This window comes from Pseudonaja textilis, chromosome 4 (assembly GCF_049901715.1).
Source record: "Pseudonaja textilis isolate UNSWEBS1 chromosome 4, rPseTex1.2, whole genome shotgun sequence".
In the NCBI taxonomy this organism is placed as follows: domain Eukaryota; kingdom Metazoa; phylum Chordata; class Lepidosauria; order Squamata; family Elapidae; genus Pseudonaja; species Pseudonaja textilis.
In genome coordinates, this window is record NC_141993.1 from 21,979,201 (window position 1) to 21,998,392 (window position 19,192).

The 19,192-nt window shown below is 36.7% G+C and overlaps 1 protein-coding gene across 3 annotated transcripts in view; it reads left to right on the top strand.

The window, feature by feature from the left end:
* PCDH15 (protocadherin related 15) overlaps window positions 1-18,353 on the top strand; it is a 579,778-nt gene extending 561,425 nt beyond the window's left edge. The window contains exons 33-37 of one of the 3 annotated variants that reach the window (XM_087932353.1): window positions 4,885-4,906; window positions 6,022-6,060; window positions 9,738-9,811; window positions 11,357-11,492; window positions 17,495-18,353. In XM_087932353.1, coding sequence (XP_087788479.1) covers window positions 4,885-4,906; window positions 6,022-6,060; window positions 9,738-9,811; window positions 11,357-11,492; window positions 17,495-18,046 — 823 coding nt within the window. In that variant the 3' untranslated portion in view covers window positions 18,047-18,353. The remainder of the gene's footprint in view (window positions 1-4,884; window positions 4,907-6,021; window positions 6,061-9,737; window positions 9,812-11,356; window positions 11,493-17,494) is intronic. The other 2 variants (XM_087932355.1, XM_087932354.1) reach the window with 2 other exon arrangements.
* Window positions 18,354-19,192: the final 839 nt, after the last annotated feature.

Genomic DNA, 19,192 nt, shown 5'->3' on the forward strand with positions numbered 1-19,192 from the left:
TACTGAGAGCCTCTGAAAAATATTATTCCACACCTAAAAGACTTGAAAGAATCTGATTTGAAAGAAAAATGATCCTTCCACATGATACTGGGAAATAAGGCTTCTATATCAAAAATTGAGATAGATGGTGTCTTTCAAGCTTTCACATTTTAAATAATCCAATCTTTATGTCCAAGCCAGAAGGTAAACATAGTTCTAACTCTTCATTCTCTCCCCTGCCTGGAGTTTGATCTATGTTTTTGTTCTGTTGTAAGATATTTTCAATGAGGTTTGCCTGAGAAACAGGAAATCCTTTAAGTCAATGTAAGCAAAACAGGGCAGACACAGAGAATTGAGTAATTGGTTTTATACATGCCTTCAATTAGCAGAGAAGTACAATGATTTTCCCATCTGTTAGACATCCAGGACATAATCATATGACATATATACATACATATATACTGTACATACATACGTACATGCATAAATCTGGTTTCTCTTCAGTCACTAGAAAAGAGACTCCCAAATCATATTGTCCTTGTTTTTTTTTCTCTTGACTAAATCAACTTTGGCCCAAGCAAAAAGTATTTCCCCAGATATATACACAGGAACTAGAGTAATATAAGATTCATAAAATCAATAAAGCCCCAAATCTCTCCAAGTCTGAAAATTTTAGCTTCTTCCACTCCTTTACTCCACCCTCCACTGTGGTTTTGGCACCTCTAAAATGTTACACATTGCAACTGCACGTTTGACAGAAAACATCCATTCGCATTTTTTGCTTTAAGTCAGTTGTTCAAAAGTTTTATTTATTTTTCAAATTTATAGCAGTAGCACTTAGACTTATACACCACTTCTGTGGTGGTATAGTGGTTAGAATGCAACGTTGCATTAGCGTTGCAGGATAATTCTGCTGACTGCCTGAAGTTTGATCCTCCCCAGCTCGAGGTTGACTCAGCCTTCTATCCTTCCAAGGTCAGTAAAATGAGGGTCCAGATTATTGGGGGCAATATGCTGACTCTATAAACTGCTTAGAGAGGGCTGTGGAAGCACTATGAAGCGTATATAAGTCTAGGTGTTAGTGCTGATGTTTTACAGCCCTGTCTTTACAAAGTTCATAAAGTCAGCATATTGCTCCCAACAATCTGGGTCCTCATTTTACTGACTTTGCAAGGATGGAAGGCTGAATAAACCTTGAGCCTTGCAGTGGGCAGAGTCAGCCTGCAATACTGCATTATAACCACTGCATCGCTCTGGCAAATTTAAATAGCCACCCATCTCATCTATATGATTTTGGGGCACCTTAAAAACAAAACAAATATAAAAACAATACAAAAGAACAATACAAGAATCATATAGAGTCATTTTTAAAAAATCATTAAATATACAATCCCATTCATCTTGGGTCCCCATGCCTGTAAGTAAAATTGGGCCTTTACAGCCTAAAAAATCCAGTACATTTGGAGCTGCCAGTAATCTGATATCTGGGGGATGATGTTCTGCAGGGCAGATGCTACAGCAGAAACAAGGATCCTGGATAATGCTCCCTGGTTGATGGAACCTGCAATACTCCATCCTTCCCAGACCAGATGGGTTGAATAGGTATAACTGCATCTCCTCAGGTAGTCCAGTTCCATGCCATACTTTATAGATCATGACCCCAGCTTCAACTGAACCTGGAAGCAAACTGGCAGCCAATGCAGCTTGTGGAGCGGAGATATAATGTGCAGAACCTGGAACAGGCATAACTGCCTGCACCACTTTGAACACGTTGTACTTTCCAAAACTCTTCAAGGGCAGCTCCATGTAGAACACATTGCAGTACATTCATACAAGAGTCGACTAAAGTATGAGTGACGATAAGTGAGATCTCCTGGTGCAGAAATGGGTGCAACTAATAAACAACTTGTAGTGCAGTTGTTCAAGGACCGTCCTGGCCATGGCTACCAGTTAAGAATTCAGTTCTGCATGAATCAAGATGTTTCACAGCATACACATTGTCCAAATTAAAGCAGTAGCATTAAGGTATTATTATTATTATTAAGATTATATACCCCTTTGTCTAAGAAATACTACATATTTGGAAGATGCAGGTCAATACTGAAGCAATTGTTTCTAAAACTGTTTGTTTGGTCTGTTCGATTGCATATGATTTTCCACTTGATTATTTCACACACACAAAATGCTTTGTCCATCTCTTAAAACAGCAGATTTACTTATTTTCATTTAAGATCAAACTAAGAGTAACCTTTAAATTCTACATTCCCAAGGGTAGCTCTTTCCAAAACCCCTGAACCCTCCTAATGAAACACCTAGAAAAGTGCAATTTTAGAAAGAAATCATCAGCAATTTCTAACTGAAAATGAACACAGTTTGAGAATATTGTTTTTGTTTATGCCCAGCCCAGACATGGAAATTATATGGAATGGCCTATTCTGATGCCATTTTTTTTTCTTGAACTCTCAATTATTCTAGCTCTGGAAATTTTGGAAGAGGTATTGTTACACTGTAATGTGATAGCATGCAGGAGCAGTAAACTTAAATCTTACTAAAATTACTGCAAACGATATCATACCTTTTTCCCACCAACTCTTCTGACATTTGAAAGTTTAGGTTCATGCTTAGATGGGTGGGGGAGGCATATACATAGAATGCATGCATGAAAGAGTATATTGCTGAACTGGAGAAGACTTTAAACTCCTTTCCTCTTGCTTTTCCCAGTGAATTTTCTGTCTTTATTCCAATCAAGGTGGCACAATGGTTCAGTGGTTAAAGACACTGAGATTGTCATCTGGAAAGGTGACAGCCCAAGTTCAAGAACTCCATGCCATGGACTGGGTTCCCATTACTTCCCCCTCTTTCCTGGTCCTGCCTGTTTAGCAGTTCGAAAGCATGTAAATGCAAGTAGATAAATAGGTACCACTTTGGTGGGAAGGTAACAGCGTTCTGTGTGCCTCAGTGTATAGTCATGCTGAACACATAACTATGGAAGCCTCTTTGGACAACACAGTCTCCTTCAGCTAAGAAATGGAAATAAGCACTCCACCCCAGAGTCAGAACTTTTACTTTCCTCTTATTCCAATCAAGCTATCAGATTCATGTAGGAGAAAAACCACTTTGGTGGGCGATGAACACAGAAAAGTTAAGCTAACTCTGCACAGCTTATCTTATCCTGCAGATTGCCTTCTCCCAATGCAACTTTCTTAAAGAGGAGTGGTCCTTAAGTTTTTTAAAAAGATGGGGGCATTGGAAGATGTCATCCAGGAAATGGGAAGCTGTGAATTTCACTATGCAGTAGACTTTGAAATGTCATTGATCATCTTCATTTTAAACGTCCATTATTTATCTATCAAATCGCCTGCAGCAACAATTCACCTCTAATAATCCTCTACATAGGAGGAATGCTAATTGAAAAGCTTTACAGATGGTAATATTAAAAATTAAATGTGCTTCTCCAGATTGTTCCTTATTTTTCCCTTAGGTATGATTAAATGGTTTCTCTCATCTGGTGTCTCTCCCCTAGCTTGAACTTAGCACAGTTTTAAGTGTTTATTCTTCTCAAACAAATCTACTGTATAGTTCAATAAAGCAAAAGATCCAAATTAAATAGAAAAGGCCCTATCTGGAGGAGATTCATATCTCATCAAAATCAGTAGTCTGTAAATGCATAATGAGCAATCCTGTACATACTAAACAGGAACCAGGTAGCATAGATGATTCCATTTATTTTAGCAGCATTTGGAATCAGTTTTGAGACTTCAGCTCGATAAAATCCCAAGAGGCATTGATTTTCCTTTTCTTTACAATAACCAATTTGGCTCGAGAAGTATTTATAGTGTACACAGATCCTATACTGTCCTACAAACCTGCAAATCTAATTTAATGAAAAGAAGGACTTGGGGTGACATGATAGCTGTGTTCCAATATCTAAAGGGCTGGCACAAAGAACAGGGGCTCAAGCTATTCTCCAAAGCACCTGAAGAGCCGTATAAGAAGCAATCAAGGAGAGAACTAACCTAGAACTAAGGAGAAATTTCCTGGCAGAACAATTAGTGGAATGGCTTGCCTTCAGAAGTTTTGGGTGCTCCATCACTGGATGTTTTTAAGACGAGATTGGACAGCCATTTGTTTAAAATGGTACAGGGTATCCTGTTTGAGTAGGGGTTGGAATAGAAGACCTCCAAGGTCCCTTCCAACTCTGTTGTTTTGTTTATTACAGCAGGCATAATTGAAACATTATGTCCTTCAACATACTTAAACATAAGTGGTTATCATCATCATTGCTCAATTGCAAATTAAATGTGCATCGGAGAGCTTTCAGGCATACAGTATATACTGAACTGGTCACAATTGTGCACGCCTATCAGCCCTTTTCCAGATATGAGGCAAGTCCTCATATAACAGAAGTTCACTAGTTTTCTGAAGTGATTTCTAGGTAGAAGAAAGCAAGGAGATGGGAATGAGATATAAATTATGGAGAGAAGGTCCAAGATATAAATAGAAATTCCATTTTTCCTACAGTGAATTTTTCCATTTTTTTTCTTCCTTCCTTTCTGGAAGGAAGAGTGAAGGAGAGATGAAGAATTTCTTTCAAGGCACCAAAGATTAAGATATAACCAGTATCAGATGAAATATCAAATGAAATTAGCAATTAAAAGTCAATGTACATTTATGCCATTATTCAAGTTCATAGTACTCCTATGCTAGATATATTTATGATTATGCATTTATTGTTGCCATAACAACCAACATCCCTTCTTTCTCATTATTTCCAATGGATTTACCCACAAGGTTCCCACACATTATTTTTAACCATTTTTGGAACACATATTTACATTCACAAATGTAATACAAGTGATTGAATTAACGTCATGTTTTCCTTTTCTTTTTAAATTCGTAATTCAGACGTGGATATGCACAACAAGAGGTAAGATGCACATTCCCTACATTTATTTTAGCAAAAAGTTATAATTTATAGCTGTTTCCTTCAGCATAGCCTGAAGACTTTAATCCACAGAATTAAAAGTTATCAGTGAGAATTATGGATGTGTATAAATCTTCCTGGGCTTTTAGATATAACACCTCTAGTTCCTTTTTCTTTTCTGTTTTCTGCATACATTCCAAGCTTTTAAAGTGATTTAAATACATTATTTACTATAATAAATGAATAATTATGACTTAAATGCTTTCAGAAAGGCTACACTAGAAAAAATATTTTTTGCTCCCCACAAATAGAGATATTATTTATAAAAATGTGCCTTTTCTGGATTCCTGATACACACTGCCTGTTCTTATATTGTAAGTTGTATAATTTATTGACCAGCCTTGACAGCAAAGCTATGTTATTTCATAATTGCAATTTTGTACTTAGACCCATAAACAGTATTAAGACATACAGAGAGTTTGCTTCACTTATTAATTGAAGCCTTCACCTGGTGCATGCATTTTGAAATCAAAAGTGTAATTAACAAGACTGTTCTGTAAAATTGTAAGATGTATGTTTTATAAATAGGAGTCAATTTGAGAATGAATACAGAACTTGACATTATGAACAGAGGGGTGGGGGGAGGGAAGAAAATGATGCATGTTGCCTTGAAAGACCAACAAAATTATCACAGAATATTTTCTGTACTGAATATAAAATATAACTGAATACTGAAAACCGTGAAGATAGATGCAAATGGAAAATGAAATATAACAATTTGGAGTAATGACCTTGTTAATAGGAAACCTTCTAAAATAGTTGTTGGATGAACAACTGAGACAGTTTATACTGCCAAACTGTTTGCCGTTTACAGGAACCTTGATAATGGAACTTACAATGGAGCCCCAAAAGGAAGTTTAGCATTCAAGCATGTTCATTTTCTGAATCTAAGGTGTTTTTGCCCTTTAGGCTTGAAAGAAAATCACTTAAATCAAATGGTAGCTCTGTTGTAACCCTGTAAAAGTGCATTATTGTTATAAGGTTATAAAAATTACTTTGCAAATCTTTATTTGCCTTTTTCCATTAAATCAAATTTATTTATTTATTTTCTTTGTCAGCAACAGCAATTGCTGAGACCTTCTCTTCTCAGACCCGAGGTACCATTTTCTTCCTTATTCTAGGATTTTCCAAGCCCTTGTCTTAATTTCTAGATTCTGATGAACATTGTGGAACGTATTTTTTTTGTCAGAGAAGGAAAAGGAAACAAATGTATGATGTAATTGTTAAGATGCACTGATATTTGATGCCTTGCAGTTTGGCCAGCTTATTTCAGGTCTTTTCAAGTTGATACATTTCTGTAAGCTCTGTCCAAGAGTCTTTGTCCTTAGTTCATTATAAATCCAACATAAGTTTCAAACAAATTAAGTTTCAAAAAGTTACATCTTTGCAAAAGAGATAATTATAAGTCCATGACATACTTCACAACTTATATTTGATATTTCTAATCCAGCAGGAAGGAAAGAAAAATGACCATATTGAAACCCAAGCCAATGTATCAAAGCCAATATGTGTCACCAGGCAGGCTCAAAGGGTAGGGTTTTTTTAAAAAAGAACACAAAATTGTGGCCATGATTAGAGTTCGAACTGTGTCATCACAGCTGCCATCTTGATCTTTTTGGCCATAAACATTTTGAGCCCCGGGTTCCACTTATTTTAGAATCCTATAATTAGATGCAGTCTTAAAGGCTTGAATTATAATCACTGTTCAGTGCAGGTTGAAGATAAGAAAGATAACCTTGACCATTAAATGTAGACACTATTATCTAGGCAGAACTGGCAGAAACATTTAAAAAAATAAAAATATTTAAAAGTTCAGAAATATCTCAGGCAGATGATCCATCTCCATTCTAGCAGGAGAGGATACAGTATATAAGCCAACCTTGTCTTGGGGGGCAAAATGGATGCGTGCATGCTGAGCCACCAATCGCACAAGTTGACTGTGCATTTGTGTATGTGCACCAGCCAGCCGCTCACACGGGCTGGTTCCAAACAAACCACAGCCTGGTAGTGGTCCATGGCCTGGTGTTGGAGACCCCTGTAGTTTATCACAATCATAATTGCAAGATTCTGTGATTATAGTCAATTTCAATAAAAGTATTTCCAACCTTCCTTTGGAATTGATTTGCTTAACTGGTCTACTGGCTGACAGCAGATCAATTAGAGTTTCTCTGACAGATGACAATCCAGTCTTTTTGTTTGTTTGTTTTCACGGGCTGCAGGAAAGAATTTATAACTTCATGTAGACAATCCATTCCTGACAGCTCATATAGTCAGACAGGTGCCCTAAACAGACCTGACAATATTGAAATGGACTTCATTGACAAGTATTCCCTTACAACAGAAGGGGGAAACTTTTATATCGTATTTGCAAGGGAGGGAAAAAGGAGGAGAATATTATTAGGAGAAGTAAAAGCCCTTTGTTCTCTTTAGCAAACTAATTTATGGCGTTTTCCTAAAGAGGTTGTGAAAATGCTTACACATAAATACAGAAAGATTTAAATTGCAGATAGTTGATATTACAGAAACCTTCAAATACAAGAACCTCTCATTATCCAGTCTCTATATCCCCAATTTATTGTATCCATAGTAATATTTTTAAAAAATATATGGTAGATCTGGGTATCCATGGTAACAAATTTCATGTATCCATGATATTTGGTACATTTTTGTTTATTTCATGTGTGCACATGGACATGTATAAAATACTTTCTTACAGCGTAATTATATGCAGTCTCGTTATCTGCTGTTGTTAAGCCAGAGCAAACATTTCACCAGAAATGAGAGCCACTCTTATAGAATAGTCAATAGGTTAGAAGGGAATAGATCATTTAATGAACTTATAGTTGAAATTATAACAATTCTACTACAATTATTTAGTGTTTCCTACAACTAGTTTGTTCAATAGGTGTCACTTCTTGTGAAAGTTGAATTTATTAGATTTTCAACAATATTTTTAAAGAAACGTTTTAATTGAATATATAGCAATAAAATAAAATCTGTTGGCATAAGAAAGCAATATGCTACAGAAGATTGTGCATAAAGCACAATAATAAAATACTGTTTCTTCAGCTTTAACATAAATGTGTGCCATCTGTCAACTAGATCTTTTTTGGAATTCTGAATAGAATTGAACAAAAACTTAAAAAGAATTTGGCGTTGGAATACAATTACTACAATGCCAAATGTTAATTCTGAACACAACCACAGAACTTTCAGTGCCCCTGGATATCTGAGCATTAAACCTTGGTAAGACCACACTTGGGATATCGCATCCCATTTTGGTTGCCAAAATATAAAAAAGAGGTTGTGACTCTTGAAAGAATGCAGAGAAGAGCAACGAAGATGATTAGGGGACTGAAGGCTAAAACATATAAAAAACAGTTGCCAGAATTGGGTATGTCTAATTTAATGAAAGAAAGGACTAGGTATGACATGATAGCAGTGTTCCAAGAGGCTCTCCCAAAGAAGAGAGGGTAAAATACTTGAAGGCAGAACACGAAGCAATTGAATTGAATTGAATTGGATTGGATTGGATTGGATTGGATTGGATTGGATTGGATTGGATTGGATTGGATTGAATTGAACTGAACTGAACTGAATTTAATTCTTTATTATCATTGTACGTATATACACAGTATGCATACAACAAAATTCACATAACACCGAGACCAGAGTCAACATGCACGGACACATGGCAATCCCCAAACACCTCCCCACCTGCCAAAATTCCCCGCCTCCCAAAAACACACAAGCATCCACACAACAGACCACGTAATACTGTCTAACAGCTCACTGATGGTGGTCCTTAAGTTCATTGTTAAGTGAAATTATACCTCTGGGATAAAAACTATTCAGAAAACGTGTGGTCCGAGTTTTACTTGTTCTGTATCTTCTGCCAGAAAGCAACAATTCATAAAAATTGTGAGCAGGATGGGAAGAGTCTCTGAGAATGTTATGTAACTTCCTTAAACAGCGAGACTCAAAGAGGTCATCCAGGGCTGGTAGCTAGAGCCCAATGATATTCTGGGCAGTTTTAGTGATTCTCTGTAGAGCTTTTTTGTCCGCTAGAGAGCTGCTCCCATACCATTCAAGAATGAAGTATGTCAGGACACTCTCAGTGGTGCTGTGGTAGTAGGACAGAAGTAGATACTGAGATAGATTTATCTTCCTGAGCATTCTCAGGAAGTACAACCTCTTCTATGCCTTCTTCACAAGCATGTTAGCATTCATAGTCCATGAGTGGTCCTCCGAGATATAAGTGCCCAGAAATTTAAAACTACCAATCCTCTCTACCTCCTCACCATTTATGTACAATGGTAAATGTATGTCTCTCTTCCTTCTGAAGTCAATTATAAGTTCTTTAGTTTTTTGGGTGTTAAGTGTACAATTATTTTCTTTACACCACAATTTTCTTTCCACAATTGATGGAAACTGGTCAAGAAGAGAACCACCTTAGAAATAAGGAGAAATTTCCTGACAGTTTGTCCTAAGAAATTGTGGGTGCTCCAACACAGATGGTAGCTGGACAATCATTTGCCTGAAATGATATAGGGCTTGAATAGGAGGTTGGACTAGAAGATCTCCAAGATCTGTCCCAATTCTGTTATTTTGTTCTGTTATATGAAGAAAATAACCCAGAATTGTTATTGTTATTTCATGACTAAAGTATAATCTAAAAAGACCAAGCAATTATTCTGCTGCCATTGTGATATATTGTGCTCAAGGCTCTTTACATTTAGTAACATATGGATTTGTGTATTCCTCTGTATTGCAGGAACTTTCCATGGAATCAGGTATCGATCCTGGCCAAGAGTATTACGGGCAAGATTATTACAGTTATGAACATGGGTACGATTCATTTTTTATTATTTTTACTATGACTTCATAGATTATAAATCTTTACTGTTGTTATTTATTGAAAGCATATCATAGTTGGAATCTGAAAACTGTGCTCAGAGCATTTAGCATTAGTTAATTTAGACAACAGACCTCTTAAGTAGGCTTTCTTAATCATGAGATGTAATTGAATTGCCATCCCTATAATACCCAGTGTATCTGGAAGACCTTCGGTTGGGAAAGATTTACCTATTATTAATATCAATTGCTTGTCAAAATCCATTATGTTAAAAAGCACTTGACTCTGATTATAGTCACTTTTCAACAGTGTTCAAGAATGAACCCAGATAGATAGGTCATTAAAGTTAATTATAATCATTGGCTAACATCAATGAGTAGGTAGGCAACTAGATTGGAAGGTTTGTGGATAATTGTTACGTTTTTAGATTGAATTACATAAGTGGTCTTCAGCTGATAAATCAAATAAGCAACAAAGGAATTCTTTATTAGATACAGTATGACATAATGCATATACATTTTATCTTAGAATAGCAATAGCACTTAGACTTATATACAACTCTGTAGTGTATTACAGCATTCTCTGAGTGGTTTACAGTATCAGCATATTTCCCCCAAGCATCTGGGTCCTCATTTTACTGACTTCAGAAGGATGGAAGGCTGAGTCAACCTTGAGCAGGTCAGGATTGAACTCAGACTTTGGGCAGAGTTAACTGCAATACTAGATTCTAACCACTGCTCCACTACAGCTCCTAAAGGTGGTAGTGGAGCTATTTTTATCTCTACGTCATAGAACCTAAAGCAAAGTATGGTCATCTGAAAAATAATTTAAAATTCTGAAGAATCTGTTCCAACAGGAATATATAGTTTTTGTATGTTGATATGTTATCTAGGAACTATTCCTATCCCGTTGCAGTAGAAGTAATGTTATAGACACAAATCTGACCATAGTTTAATAAAATAGCAATAGCACTTAGACGTATATACCGCTTCACAGTGCTTTGCAGCCCTCTCTAACCGGTTTAGAGTCAGCATGTTGCCCTCAACAATCTGGGTCCTCATTTTACCCACCTTGGAAGGATGGAAGGCTGAGTCATCCTTGAGCCTTGGTGGGATTTGAACTGCCAAATTGTAGGCAGCTGGCAGTCAGCAGAAGAAGCCTGCAGTTCTTCACTCTAACCACTGTGCCACCAAGGGTCAATTGAATTATCTAGTGCATTTGAGTCAAACAGCTGTGTCATAAACTGGAATTAATGCTATTCTGTTCCTCAGGAAACCGGGTGTTATAGGATTTCTTACTAATCACACCTCTTTTTGCACTGACAATTGTTACTTTTTATTACTTTTGCGGGGGTTTATCTATGAAACTAGAATGTGGACACATTTCTCAAGAGTAAGTCTAGAAGCAATTAGGTTTTTTATTGGGCAAGGGATGGAGAAACTGAATGTGATAGAATAAGTAAAATATACATATATATTAGCACAATAATCCAATGGTATAAAAGCATGGAAGGTGTCTGTACCTGGTTTTTCCACCAGGTACGAATTACCTCAATATGGAAGTCGTCGGCGCCTGCTGTCTCCTTCTGGAATGTATGATGAATACGGAGAAGTGGTTGTGGAGAGTGACGGTGGATATTATTATAGTCCACAGGGGACCTCTACAGAAGCAGAGGTAGGCTTTGATGCTATTCCAAAATTCACTTGAATTCATTGTTCTGGTATTCAGAAGCTCCAATATTCTATGTGTGCAGTAGGTTATCTGGTTTTGTATTCAAAAAGCTTCTGAAAGAAGCAAATGGCAAGAAATTCAGAGAAGAGAGGTTGAGCATTTCTTGCTTGCATATCTCTAGAAAGAGGCACTTTTTGAGACCATAGTGCTGGTAGAGCTGTCTAAAATCAGACAGACTTCTGCCTCATTTAATTTAATGTTGATTTTGCTTGATTTTGACTTTCCATAAGCTCCCATACTGACCTCATCCATCTTCATAAACAAAGTTCTTGTCTTCTTCTTTCTCTTCATCCAGAAAATCTTTTCTGGGACAAGACAAAGTCACGCAGGGAAATGCACAATTGAAAAATGCAAAAGTACAACTGAAGGGACAGTCTTCTCCAAAAATGTCTCATTCCATTCATTTATCTTAGGATCCACATCCCTAGCAGTGTTTGGATTTTTGCCAATTAAAAAAATGTAGGGGGGAAAAAATCAGAGGTGGTATTCAGCAGGTTCTGACCAGTTCTGGAGAACAGGTAGCGGAAATTTTGAATAGTTCAGGGAACTGGCAAATACCACCTCTGACTGCAGATTTACAGTATCCTTCCCCTGCCATGCCCACCAAGCCATGCCCACAGAAGCGGTAGTAAAAAAAATTGAATCCCACCACTGGAAAAAAATAGAAATTCACAGTCAATATATTTTATAGCTAAGGGCCACAAACCACCACATTCCTAAAGTCAGAATTAAAGTGCAGCATAAATATTTGATAAGTTCAAATATATACAGGGCTTAAAAGACTATGGAGAGACTGCAGGAATTTTAATCAACAAAACCTCGAAACCATCAGTTCAGTTTATATTTCTGAAGTGGATAATCTATCATTATATCTGCCTTTGGAATAATAACCAAATGACATTATCTTTAAGCTAAGAATTAGTTCATTTATTATTTCTGTAGCAGCATTCATAGAACATAGAGTAACAGAGTTGGAAAGGATCTTGGAGATAATCTAGATTGTTCCCCTCTGAGCATTGGGGAGACCTAGTTGCACATATAGTATCACTGAAGTGCATCTTAATAAATAAATTGTAAATAAATAAATACATCTTCTCTGTCCCTGAACTTCATGCCATATCAGCAACTCTTCCTTCCTTACGGTCTTCAAGATGTTTAGCATTTGTAAGGTTAATATACAGCCAATAACTCAAGAAAAGTAGCATATATTACATTTTTGTTCTGCTAAACAGCCACACCACATTCATAGTTATACATAGGCCTAATTCAGCTTTGTTCGGGTATTTTCCCACATCATTATAGTTGTGTTTTTAAAGTTGTAGCAACGTTTCGGGAGAATCTCATCTGCCATCATCAGGCTTCTGCATTGAGTTCCTCTGATGGTTTTGACATCTCTTATTCTTGTTCAGATCTATAGTACCCTCTAGTGGTCCAAGTTAATATTAAAAAAATGTTTATAATTAAAAAAACACAATTCAATTTTTCCAGCTAACGAATGGTTATCTAAAATCTTTTGCAAAATATCAGGTCAATATATGACATTATAAAATTAAAAGGGAATGACCTCTGCTAATCCCCAACATTTTGTGTAAAATTTAACACAAAATGTCCCAAAGCTGGAGTTTCTTTTAGGAAAATAGTTATTGCCAATTGTCCTTGAATACACAGATATTCAAGGCTTTTTAAAAAGAAAAATAATTATATTTATGGAGACAAATGTTAATTATCACTCAGGATTTTAAGAAGTGATGCACAGACATTCCAGCTTCAAGTTTCCTAGGATGCTACAAAAATTATGCTCCACCTGTTTGTTTTGATTCTAGATAAGTTCTAGGTATTAGTTACTCCAGATTTTTTCCACATCTATGTATTCTACAGTGCCAAGTTTCATTCCAGAAAGTTTTCCAAAATTGTGCCAAAGTGATATATAAATTTCATTTGTGTAATTAACAGGGAACAAGTCAAGTCAGAAGATCTGTAATCCAGAAACCAGGTTCTCGATTAGCTCTTCGTAGTGTAGGTAAAGAGAAGACTGTAAGAGAAAGCCCAATCCAGAGAAGAAGGAAACTAAGAGCAGTGATGCAGCTGGGCCGAATAGCGGTCATTGGTCACAGGCCAGCAACAGCTGAAGCAGCACCATCTCCATGGAAAAAAGCCAAGATCTTCCCAATGATGCTACAAAAAGGAGGACGTAAAGATTCAGATTATGTCAAGCTGATGGGAGCGCAGCAAGCAGATGGAGACGACAGTAAAGGAAGCCATTTCCAGAAATCAGCAGGTGAAGGACCATCTTCAAAGAAGCTTGGCCATAAATTTAAATGTGCTAGTATTTTGAAGAAAGGTCTGGACCTTGGTACCTCTGAGGAAGTAAGTGAATCTGAATCTAAGTCGGGAATCTCAATTAGTGTCACAGCAGAAAGTGAATCTGAAGTTAGTGATTATGGAAAAAAGAAAAAAATAGCATCATCTTCTAAGACAACATCATCTTCTAAGACAACATCATCTTCTAAGACAACATCTTCTTCTTTGACAACATCATCTACTAAGTCATCTTCCTCCTCCACATCATCATCCTCAACTTCATCAGAAAGTAGTTCTTCAGCATCTCCATCAGATAAAGATTATTTGAAAGTTACATTAGACCAAGATGAAGCTACTGAAAGCACAGTGGACTCTGATGAAGAACATTCAGATTCATCGGGCTCCACCTCAAGCAGTGACTCAGAAGATGGAACCATCAATTCCCAGAGCAAAGTTTCTGAAGTTATAGAAGATGATACAGAATCAAACATCTCATCGTTGATGCAAAGTTCCCTCAGCAGTGAAGTTACTCCAAGTTCAAGGAAGGACAAGACTTCTGGGTCCAGTTTCAAAAAGCATTCTTCAGCTGGAAGTGAGTTAGATGATGAGATGGCTGAAATATCTGAAGAGACAGAAGAATCACCCTCCACTGTAGAAGAGGAGGAAGAAAAGGGAGAAGAGGGGGAGGAAGAAAGAGAAGAGGGAGAAGGAGAAGGAGGGGGAGAAGGAGGAGAAGAGGAACAAGGAGGAGAGGAAGAAGGAGAAGGAGAAGAGGAGGAAGAAAGAGAAGAGGGAGAAGAAGAAGAGGAAGAAGGAGGAGAGGGAGAGGAAGAAGGAGAAGAGGAGGAAGAAGAGGAGGAGGAGGAGGAGGAGGAATCAAGGGACCATGAAGCCACGTCCAACAGTGAAAACATTACCTCCAGCCAACAAACAGGGAGCAGTGAAGAAGAGACTGATGAAGATGCTACCAAAAAGGAGAAAAGCACTACCAAGAAGGCAACGTCAACAATAGTTTCCAAAGAAGGCATGAAAAGTGAAAATATAAAGAAAAAAGGCCCTGAAGAGCATTTGGGGGAGTCAGATGTCCCTGATACTACAGAATCAGACATGCCTAGTGATTCAACATCCTTTTAAAAAAAAAGTGAGACTATAGTTAGAAAGTTTGCTGTGAAAATGATTTTTTAAAAATTTGTTTGCAGTGCACTCTTTATTCCTCTTTGCCAATGAGAAAGCGTTATTATGAAAATCTCATAAAACAAACAAGATAGACAAAATATGCAAGATAGATACTTTTGCAGAAGTACTACATGTTCTAATCGGAAAAGGTCAAGAGGCCTAAAGAATTAAATATTAAATCTCTCAGTGCTATGACAAAGTATTCTAGAATAAGGATATTAAGGGGTTTCATGCAGTATAAATCACTGTGTAACGCTTTCTGCTTCACTTGTTTATTCAGGAGTAGAGATGCTTGAAGTGATGTGAACTGCTCTGACCCTTTTTTCTAGTGATGGTTAATGCACACAAGCAAGTTTTCCCTTGACACTGCAATTGTCAAGAAAACCCATGTGAATTAGTTATGCACTGAAACTTATGTACATTACTATAATGCATGGTTTGTATTTTCTTAAAAGTGCCCGATTATCTTTCAAAAGCAATTCTATATACAAACATTTTTTCTCACTTTAACTTTGTTTGCAGATAATCTATCTTTTTATTCCTTAAGCTGATAGTTAGTGTTGTTCTTTTGCATGGAAATTAATCTTTAATTAGATTGATGCTTTTCCTTCCTTGGCTGGTGCCAATTATATTATAGACTCTCATTGCACTTTTTAAGCTGCTTGTGTTTTGAATTTCATATTTAGATAAAATAATTTAAATGAGAGATATTTCATATAAGATCATTGGTGGGTGGTCTTTTTTCTAATCATGCCCATACGTTCCATTTCCTTGAAGAATAAAAATTATTCTGTCATTTGATACAATGAGCCACAATAAGAAGAAATATTAAGCACTCTTCATAAACCCTTGTTAAATGTATTTTGAATGACTTATTCTGAAAGAAAGCAATTATTTTTAAAGTACTAACATTATTAGCATGAGTACCACCTCTGTTGTTAAGTCCGATATAATTGTTAGGTTTGTTTATTTTATATTGATAGTTGCATTATTTCATGATAAGGCTTTCACGTATGAACTTTTAATTATTTTTCATTATCTGTTCATGATGGGATGTGCATCAAATTAGGATTATACCTAACCCAATATCACTATAGCTCTTCTAGTTATTTAGATACTGGTTCACTTGAACTACTTTCAGGAATTGAATTGATGCTGTCTGAGAGATCCCTCCATAGGGTAATAATGTGCAGAATTAACTACAGCTGTTTTATCTTGTACAGGAAATGTCTGGGGATACTTACAAATATAGTTCATCTGCTCCCCAATCATGTTTCATATGTTTGAAACAAAGATGTAGGCACAGACACAGAAATGCTTGTGAACCTTTTGAATGTTCAAATATCCATAAATACGACCTCAAACCTGATTTGTTCTCCACACATCCTAAAAGTAGACTCACTTAAACAAGTGAGCCAAAACCATATTGAAATATTGCAGAAATATTCAAAATTCAAACAGGTTTGCAAACTTATAAGCACTGCTTTGGATATATTGATTCATACTACTCTTCTACCCATGGATGGTACCAATGATATTTCTTTACAAGTTAGAATATTTTAGCCAATATAGATTCAAGACTAAACCTCAAGGGTATTAATTAACATATAATCAGAGTTGGAATGGACCTTATAGGTCATCTAGTCCAACCCCTCACCCAAGTGGGAGACCCTACACCATTTCTGACAAATGGCAGGCCAATCTCTTCTTGAAGGTCTCAAGTGATGGTGCTCCCACAACTTCCGAGAGCAAGCTGTTCCATTGGTTGATTGTTCTCACTGTCAGAAAGTTTCTCCTTATTTCCAGGCTGAATCTCTCCTTGTTCAGTTTCCATCCATTATTCCTTGTCTGGCCTTCGGGTGCTATGGAAAATAACTTGACCCCTTCCTCTCTGTGGCAGCCCCTCAAATATTGGAAGATTGCTATCATGTCTCCCCTGATCCTTCTCTTCACTAGACTAGTCATGCCCAGTTCCTGTAACCATTCTTCATGTGCCCGAGTCTCCAGTCCCCTAATCATCCTGGTTGTTCTTCTCTGTACTCTTTTTTAATTTAAGATCATTTTCAGTGTGTCACTTAAATATCATGATTGGGTGAATATCTTTTACTCTCTACTTTCCAAATTGCACAACAGATTTTTCACCATGGCTTACTTTCCACACAATTGAAAAATTAACTTCCTGCATGCTACAAACCAGAGTGGGGAAGATGGGTAAATGGATTGTTGTTTCATATATATTCTCTCAATACTGTTACAGGTTATTGTTTTAAATGTGCTTACCTTTCATTTCAAAGAGCATGGCGTGAGAAACCAGTGTAAACCTATGCATTAATCAGGGACTATTATAAATCTTATTTCTATGCTTACGTTTTTTTTTTTTTAAATAGAGACAGAAAAGCAGCCATGTTCTGCATTAAAAATAAACTAGGAGATATTTAAATATTTTCTCTCTTTTTGTTGTCCTCCAGTGGGCCAAAAAGAAGAGGATCAAGTTGGTTCTCGATCCTGCATATGAAAGCAGCTCCACTGGAGAAGACAGTGCTCCAGAAAGTCAGAGGAACCGTCTCAGCAACCCCAATATTCCAGCCAATGGCAGCAGTAATATCTACATAGCCCAAAATGGGTCAGTGATCAGAACCCGTCGAAGTTGCCTTTCGAACAATTTGAAGGTCAGCTCTCCTGCCAGACTGGGAAAACAATTCAAGAAGCTCGATAAGTTAGGAGTAACGCACGAGGAAAACATCCCACTGAACACATTTGCCACAGGGGCAACATCTAACGATAAACTGAACCCCAGACCCTGTAGTGTTTCCTTTGCTGCCTCTGCTTTAGATACTGACAACATAGCAACCAAAGCAGCAGGGAGCAGGTTGAAAAGCACAGACCAACAAGAGTCCATCGTTGATAATGAAGGCATCAAAGAGACTTTGGACTTGCCAAGTGATCACGCACAGTCAGAAGATGAGGAACTCTGGATGGGCCCTTGGAACAACCTTCACATACCAATGACAAAACTGTGACCTCTCTTTTTCATTTTAATTTTTATCCCCCATTTATAATAATTATAATGATAACAATAAAACCACTTTTTATCGTCACCAAGGCGAACCGTACAAACTTTGTATTGTGCACATGGTTGTATACTTCAAACAAAATGCTTTAAAGTAAAAGGAAAACAAAGACAAAACAAAAAAACAAAACAAAACAAAAATCCAGAAAATTCGCACTCACGTTTGTACTAATTAATTTTTCTTCCAACAAGTCTTTTTTTTTAAATGGGCTCCAAATTCACTGAACCAATTCTCATTAAAATGGACGTTTGTTGGCTTCAGAGTTATTGCCTAATAATAACAACCATAAAACTATTACTGGAATGTTCAAACAGTAATTGTTCAGTGTTTTCAAGCGAAAAGGCAACCATCACATATTTGAATGATATTTGTCTGTAAGACCCGGAAGTTTGATTTTACAACATATAAACATCCATCCAGTAGACCAAGTAATAGTGACATATTGTCTATATTCTAAGTTGTTTCCAATGAGTTCCATGATTCTTTCTTTTATCTTGTACCAGCTAGGCTCACATTGATCATTCCAAGGTCAGTTTTGGCCTTGTGAGGATTTATTCCTTCTTTGAACAATTCTTTATTACAAATTACAACTACATTTGAAATTCATTATATTCCTTTCAATGTGCCTTATATCTAATCAGAATGTATTCAAGAATGTAGCCATCTCACCTAAGGCTATACCTTTTTCTGAGCCATTTATTCTACAAGCAATATTCCATATCCTCCAGGTGATTTTGTCCAAATTCAAGTTGAAACAAGTTTCTTCACATGTGACGGATAGTTATGATAGTTCACCTCAAGATCCTTTCCAGTTTAGAACATTGTTTTTTGTTTTTTAAATACTCTTCAAAGGGAAATCAGACGTATGTGAATGTACCATTCAATAGTTCCATTCAGCTGAGGGGGAAGCACTTTGATTTTTTGATTCTGTCCATTGTTAGAGTTAATAATTTGCACAAAAAGTTTCCATTGTGGCTATCGGTATCATTTTAGGATCACTTTCCTGGAGAAAAAAAAATCAATATGATGAGAATGAGGCTTGGGTGGATTCTTTTTTTTTTTTTACAAATTTTGTTCAGTTTTTCACATTAAAAA